This window comes from Trachemys scripta, chromosome 7 (assembly GCF_013100865.1).
Source record: "Trachemys scripta elegans isolate TJP31775 chromosome 7, CAS_Tse_1.0, whole genome shotgun sequence".
NCBI classification, from domain to species: Eukaryota; Metazoa; Chordata; order Testudines; family Emydidae; genus Trachemys; species Trachemys scripta.
The window spans coordinates 81,288,973-81,297,207 of record NC_048304.1 but is presented as its reverse complement, the minus strand read 5'-3'; the positions used below and the strand labels follow the sequence as shown (position 1 = coordinate 81,297,207).

General features: G+C 38.9%; 1 protein-coding gene across 1 annotated transcript in view; it reads left to right on the top strand.

Annotated features, from left to right (window-relative positions):
* Window positions 1-8,235, top strand: part of CTNNA3 (catenin alpha 3) — a 960,805-nt gene that overhangs the window by 611,343 nt on the left and 341,227 nt on the right. The window contains exon 10 of the mRNA XM_034775301.1: window positions 7,138-7,230. Within this exon, the coding sequence (XP_034631192.1) occupies window positions 7,138-7,230 (93 nt within the window). The remainder of the gene's footprint in view (window positions 1-7,137; window positions 7,231-8,235) is intronic.

Here is an 8,235-nt window from a genome sequence, read left to right as displayed (position 1 = left end):
CAGTTCATCTGCAAATTTGACACCATCAGATCAGGATTAAACAAAGACTGTGAATGGCTATCCAACTACAGAAACAGTTTCTCCTCCCTTGGTGTTCACACCTCAACTGCTAGCAGAGCACCTCACCCTCCCTGATTGAACTAACCTCGTTATCTCCACACTGATATATACCTGCCTCTGGAGATTTCCACATCTTGCATCTGAAGAAGTGAGGTTCTGACCCACGAAAGCTTATGCTCCCAGTACTTCTGTTAGTCTCAAAGGTGCCACAGGACCCTCTGTTGCTTTTTACAGATTCAGACTAACACGGCTACCCCTCTGATACTTGAGTGTGAGAATGTCTACTTGAGCTAGGAATCACATCCCTAGCTCACAGTGTAGAAGACATACACAAAGAGGGTTACTGAGTCATAAGGATTGTCATAATTCATGCTCCCAGCACAGGTTTTGTGGCAGAGAGCAAAAAAACAACCACCAAAAAACTTACTATGAGGGCTCCTGAAGGGACTTGGAGCATATTTACATAAACTGCCCATTGTTCCAAGCAGTACTGTTTCCTCCCACTATGCAATGACTAAGTTTGATTTTCCCTACCCTTGAGCATGAGGTGGACTTTCTCATCATATGCTAGGCCAGTGTGAAGCCAATATAAGCAGCCTTCTGGAGCTTCTGTACCTGATAAAGTAAAAGCCTGACTCTCCATTGAAGTCAATGGCAAAACTCTCATTGACTTCACTGGAGCCAGAATTTTATCCAGAGTCTTATATGGGCTGGATGGGGCCAATTTTTTTTTTTTTAAATGGAGATATCCTATCTCCTAGAACTGGAAGGGACCTTGGGTCATCAAGTCTATCCCTCTGCCTTCACTAGCAGGACCAAGTAGTGGTTTTTGCCCCAGATCTCTAAGTGGCCCCCTCAAGGATTAAACTCACAACTGTGTTTAGCAGGCCAATGCTCAAACCACTGAGCTATCCTTCCCCCACTCTGTATAGAGAGTCTGAATGACTTTGGGGTGAATAATAAGTATAAAGCATTAAATCAGAAGACAAGGGCAAACACTCTTCCCCCTTTTTTCATGCTATAGTTAATGAATCTGTAGTCACAGATATTAGGATTATGATGTATTTATTATTTTGATTGTGTGATTTTTCCATCTTTCAGTCAGTCATAATATAATATGTAGTGATTTTTGTTCTTAAGCGCAATCCATTTTGTACAAAACAATACAAAAATTGTATTAGTGCCTATTGTTTATTCAGTGCACATTTCATTGTTCTGCTTAAACTATTGATTTCTTTATTACATTTTATATAGCTGATGGCCCATAAAACAGCAAGAACAGCATTATTCTGATTAAAATCATATCCAACATGTCCACTCTGTTTTTGTTTTATTTTGTTTTTTATAGATTAGCTATTGCAAAGAGAACAACTTTAAAATATGTGTTTTACACTTACATATTAGTTAGAGAGCGAGTCAAGAGGGGGTAATGGGATTGCAGCCTCAGAGCTTGGTGCTTAAAAACGCTAAATTGGGAACAGTTCAAGTGCTCTCAGATCAGCAATTTAAGTGAAAGTAAAACTTGAAAACAGCCAGCTACCCACCAAGCCTTGCTGAGCTTGGTGACCACACTGGTGAAGGAAGTAGCATTGCCTTTGAAGGTCAGTCATCTGCAAACTGAATATGGCAGATGAACATCACAGAAGCTCAGTGGTTTGCGTATTGGCCTGCTAAACCCAGGGTTGTGAGTTCAATCGTTGAGGGGGCCATTTAGGGAGCTGGGGCAAAAATCTCTCTGGGGATTTGTCCTGCCCTGAGCAGGGGGTTGGACTAGATAACCTTCTGAGGTCCCTTCCAACCCTGATATTCTATGTTTCTCATCCATTCTAGACATGCATGCTCAGTCACAGGCTCATTTTGTTGTTCCGTGTGTGTGTGTGTGTGTGTGTGTGTGTGTGTGTCACTCTTTCTCACACGCACACTGTAAGATTGCTTCACCTTAACTGGTATATATTTTCAGGGCTGCCCAGAGGGGAGGGCAAGTGGGGCAATTTGCCCCGGGGCACACAGGGGCCCCCACGAGAGTTTTTCGGGACCCCTGGAGCGGGGTCCTTCACTCGCTCCGGGGGCCCCGGAAAACTCTTGCGGGGCCCGGGCCCCCTGGAGCTTCTTCCGCTCCATGTCTTCGGCGGCAGTTCGGCGGCGGGGGCCCCCCGAATCCTCTGGGTGGCTCTGTATATTTTAAACAGATAGTTCTTTCTGCTCCTTTTAGAACCATTTCTAGCATGGAGAAATTGGAGGCTCATTGAATTATAAAGTGATAAAAAATCAGGAAATATAGAAGTCTGGTTTTAAATCAGTGGTGCGTATGAAACAGCAGATTCAAGTGCACATAAGGAGCTTTATTTCAGGTAACAAATATAAAACAAATATGTATTAATGCATCATTTTGCACAGAGACTGAACATTGAAGAATATTATTTATTAGTTCCTTTGTATTCTAAAAAGCAGTCAGATTTAAGCAGCAGGTTATACCTATGGGTAATATTGCACTATTCTATTCTATTCTATTCTATTCTATTCTATTCTATGTGCTTATACTGCCCTCATCACCTTAGTATCTGAATGCCTCCAGCAGAGCATGAAGTGATGTGACTAATATCTGTACCACATGATTAATTCTCTCTCTTCTGCTGCTGAAGAATGTACCGAACTCAGGGAAAGCAGGCATTTATTGGCGAGTATAGTAGGAGTGTATCCATGCTGTCTGAGAAACTTTCATGCATGTGTGTGGGAAGGAAGATGATAGTTCTTCATAATCCTTGGTGCTTAGTTCTTCTATGAGCTATAGGCACTCAGGACAGATGAAGTATTTTACCCCTTGGTTAACTTCTTGGAGCAAAATTTACAGTATCAGCAGAGGCCGATTGGAAGGTTTTCCTGACCTGTATTACAGCCTCACCATAGGCTTGGATAAATTCTTGATACTTCCATCTGCCTGTTTCAACCTTTGTTTTCTACCATTGGCTCACGAGTCTCACTCTTCATGTGGCATGGGGTGTCAAAAAAAACCCAAGGAGATCTCTGTGGGCAAAGGGGAGAGAGGGATGGAGACTCTGGGGGCTAGTGTGTTGATGGTTGAGGCTAGTATCCAATGATAAAGATTCACCAGAGCCTTGACTCCTCATCTTGTAGGGTGGAGTGCTGCTGTTAATCTAGTCACATTCAATAGAAACTGGCAAGCTGCAATTTGATAATTTTACTTGTTTCTTACACACTGACGTTGTGCTACCTGAGTATGAGTCATAGACATTTCTACCCATTTTGCTAAAAAGAAATGTAATAGATTTCCTAGTGTTAGTCAAAATGAATGATGAAGTGCCAAATTCACCTTTGGTATAGCTCCATTGGCAGGAATCACAATTATCTAGCAGAAAAGTTGTAAGGGAATAAAATAGTTGATCTCTGAAGGAATACAACTATTTTTTCTAGTACTTGATTGTTTTTAAATACCTCTTAGACTCTTACAAAATATGTTTTTGTCCTGTGAATTTTATCCTTTTCCACATGCAAAACAGCCATATTTTTCTGTTCCTAGTGGAACACAAGCCTATATAGTTCCTTGCTGTTTATTTCCTTATTCCTTATTTGTGCTTTACCATCATTATGGATGGTGTTATGAATTTGCCCAACACAAGGGAAATGCTTGTTGTGACTGAAGAGCCAACAGAGGAAGCACATGACCATAAAATATTTTATATCAAATATGATGTTAAAATGTGTTGGTACCTGAATTCCAGATAAAATAGAATCTTTCTGGCTCTAGAGGTCATTCTCATACCAAATTATAAGAATGTTTATCAGCATCCTTGGACCCAGAGGAAGCACAGTGACTTCTACAGGAAGACCAGACATTCCTTTCTGGCCTTTTGCATAGCAAGATGAGTATGGCCATGGTAACATATGCTTGACAAATTCTTAGCTGCTGTTATGGTCTATAGTGGCTGCTGCCCACTGGCATAGATCGAGTCAGCTTTCAGGCTGATCAAATTTATGCCTGGACAGCACTGACGCCCCCAAAATGGGGAAGGGGGAAAAAACTTACTTGAAGATACTTTTGCACTTCCCATCCAGACTCACGTTGTGCAGTCCTTGGCTGTAGCAGGGAATTGGGGTATGGGGCTTGAGGCTTGCAGCTTTAAAAGCTGTGAGGATTTCCCCACCATACATGTGTTGAAGATGGATCCTATATTAAACATAGTTTTCTTAACTTTCCTGTAGACTATGAAATGAAACTGGAAACACGTGGGACCATGTAGCAGAAAGGAAATGATGTTAAGAGGATTTATTTTAATTTGAAGGAAAATTTCATTGTTTTTTTATTGTATTTTTGTTTTACTGCTTTAGGAAAAGATCTATAATTTTTGCACTTAACCTTTTGGAATGTTTCTTTATATGCAATGGTATATTAATGCAGTGCAAGTGAATGTAATATACTAGAAAAATGGTTACATTAGCCCACATAGGCAGTTCAATGTGTGTGGCAAACAAAAAGTCAATTATTTTAAAAAATAGTATATAATTACACTTATTGGTTGTCAAACATGACTGCAAAGGAATCCTGACTTCAAACCAACAAGGGAAAACAACTTTTTAAAGTGAGCCCTTTTTTAGAATTAATAAAGTGTCTATAAATTTTTATGATGCTACCTATAGCTAAGAACATAAGAATGGTGATACTGAGTCAGACCAATGGTTCATCAGGCCCAGTATCCTGTCTTCTGGCAGGGGCTGGTGCCAAATGCTTCAGATGGAATGAACAGAAAGGGCAATCTATCCCCCGCTGTCTAGTCCCAGCATCTGGCAGTCAGAGGTTTAGGGATACCCGGAGTATAATGTCCCTGACCAGCTTGGCTAATAGCCATTGATAGATCTATTCTCCATGAACTTATCTAACTCTTTTTTTAACCCACTTATACTTTTGGCCTTTACAATTTCCACTGGCAACAAGTTCCACAGGTTATGCAATGTGTGAAGAAGTACTTCCTTTTGTTTGTTTTAAATCTGCTACCTATTAATTTAATTGGGTGACCCCTGGCTCTTGTGTTATGTGAAGGGGTAAATAATACTTCCTTATTCACTGTCTTCAATGATTCATTATTTTGTAGACCGCTATCATATCCCCCATTAGTCATCTCTTTTCTGAGATGAACAGTTCCAGTTTTTTATTCTCTCCTCATATGGAAGCTATTCCATACGCTAAACATTTTTGTTGCCCTTCTCTGTACTTTTTCCAGAAATATAACTTTTTTGAGATGGGACAACCATAACTGCTTGCAGTATTCAAGGTATGGGCATACTGTGGATTTATATAGTGGCATTATGATATTTTCTGTCTTATTATCTATCTCTTTCGTAATGGTTCCTAACATTCTTTTAGCTTTTTTGACTCCAGCTGCAAGTTGAGTAGATGTTTTCAAAAAATTATCCATGAAGTTTTCATAGAACCTTTTTAGCGATTGTCCATTCTGTACAGTATATCTTATCTAAATGGCAGCCCTGTATAGTACACTGAGGATGACACTGGAATGCAGGAATTACAACTCCAGTTATTACACTAACTCTTAGCATTGTCACCAAGTCTTGTGATTTGCAAGTCTTGTGATTTTGGGTGTTTTTCTTAATGTCTCAGCTTAATTTTTTTTAATATTAAGTTTCTAGATCCCATTGTGGAAGGAAGCTTGAAAATGTGGTCCTTAAAAACTCAGAAACCCAAAGGCAAATGAAAAAAACCCAACAATTATTATTTTAAAAATATCATGATTTTTAAACCAATCTCATTATTTTGGGAGCCTTACTCATGATTTTTGAATGCATAGACTGGCAAGACTGTTTATGTGACCGTGGACAAATTAATTAACTTTTGTTTAATTTTTTTAAACTGTAAAATTAGGATAATAATAGCCACTGGTAATAGAACATGATTAATTTACTCATCTTCTATAGAAATAACATCCCAGGAAGTTGGTAAATGAGGATGAAATTGTTCATATTTGTACATCGTGTGCGATATGTAAAGCACTAAGTAACTGTAAAATATTACTATATATTAAAGGGTTATGTTTATTATGGCTATGTAAAGCGTTGCATAGGCTGCATTTCATAGGCCAGCCCCTGGCCCAAGTAGCCAGGGTGGACGTTGGAAAGATGCATATGAAACAAAGCCATTTTGTGGCAGCCTAATGGGTGAAATAGCCGATGTGGGATCTTTTGTGACCTCTAGAGGCTGGGAATGGGAGGATCCATGCGGATGCAGATCCCATAGCTCCATCTGTCCCCATGCCTAGCCTCCATTTATGTGTGCTGCCATGCACAGCAGGGACAGGTGTGCCCCTTGTTCTCTCACATCCAGCCACACCTCTTGGGCAGTGGAACCATCTGGAGAACCACCCATGGAAGAGGGGGCTGCATTTGCCCTATGACAAATAGTAAAATAAATAAACTATACTGGCATAAGACACCTTTATACTGATATCACCAAGTCTGCACTAGGAGTTACTGGTGTAACTATTCTGGTAAAATCAGCCTTCCCCCACACTGAAGTAGTTATAGTAATACAAAAACTGTGTGTAGACAGAACTTAGTCCACTGTGTCTGTCAAACAGGCCACTTCACCTATTCATACTGTGCCAGATCAAGAGTAATGTTTTTTAATGTTTAGGAATCTGAAAGCAGGGGAAAATGGGACGGCAACATAAACAGAAGCCTCTGAGAAATAATAAAACCAGCCACAAGCTAGCTAACTAAAACCTCATGCAATTTCAAGCTTCCTAATGCCATTGGGGACAAATGTTATCCCCAGCACTAATTCTGGAGAAAAATCTAGTATTCAGTTGCCATTGGGCATTAGACCCTAATCAGGAAAATTTCATAAGATTTCTTATTTCTACCTTTTTTCCCCACCTCCTTTCTCTCATAGTCACAGTGTCCTTGTTCCAACATGTTCTTTGCCAAATTAACTTATCAAAGTAATGCTTCTTGCATAGATTTCTTTCAGTTTAGCAAGGCAATATTTATTTTTATGCAATTTATTTTTATGAAAGTGAATGCATACTTAAAATACTTTTTTTCTTTAAGGTGGCTAATCTTGCTTGTTCACTATCAACTAATGAAGATGGAATTAAAATTGCCCAAATGGCAGCTAATCACATAGAGACTTTGTGCCCACAGGTATGACTTTTTCAATTAATTCCCATCACAAGGCACTGTGTGTAACCTATATAGAGTATAAACCAATGTATATGTTCATTCACTCCTAAATATTCAGGCTAAAACAGTAATTAGAAAGCAAAGGGTAATTCAAATGGAAACTGTTCAATTATTCGCTTTTTACTATTTGTAAAAGATTGAAACAAAAGAGTAGCTAATAATCTGTATAGACTGACAGCAATAAATAATTTGGAAAAGCATACTGTGTTAGAGATATTGCTAGAAATTAACCAGGTTGGATAAACTATGCCAATCCAAGATCCTAATTGGGGATTCTCTTTGCCCACTATATCAAATATATATTTTTATTTTTAACTTTTATATACTTTGATTTTTTTTTATTCTTAATGGGTTTGGGATCTACTGATTGTCTCCACCCAAAAAATTTTGGGCTTTTCTTTTGGGAGGATAAATGACAAGCAGCAGAACAAGAAGTACATTTTCACCAAGAATATTAATGTAAAGGACCAAACATGAATTTAGTATATTTAGTATATTTGAAGGATTCAGGGTAAGTACATTATCCTGTTGAAGTAAACTGAAAGTAAAATTGAGAAATTATATTTCCTCTATTAAAAGAACTATACAGGTTTCTGTGAGTTGGCGTGCATCAGCCTTGAGGCTGTGTTAAGTCAAGAAAATTAGATCTTTAAAGAATAGTGCAGCTGATGCAACACCTTTAAGTATCAGAGGGGTAGCCGTGTTAGTCTGAATCTGTAAAAAGCAACAGAGGGTCCTGTGGCACCTTTGAGACTAACAGAAGTACTGGGAGCATAAGCTTTCGTGGGTAAGAACCTCACTTCTTCAGATGCAACACCTTTAAGGTTCTTCTCTTTTAACAAGTTTGAAAGATTACTGTAGTTGAAATAGGACACTAAAGACCAAAGATTAACGGTATTTCCTGTTACAAGATCAAGAGATCTGTTCTTCTCTCAGTGCACATTTAACATACATTAGAAGCTTGGA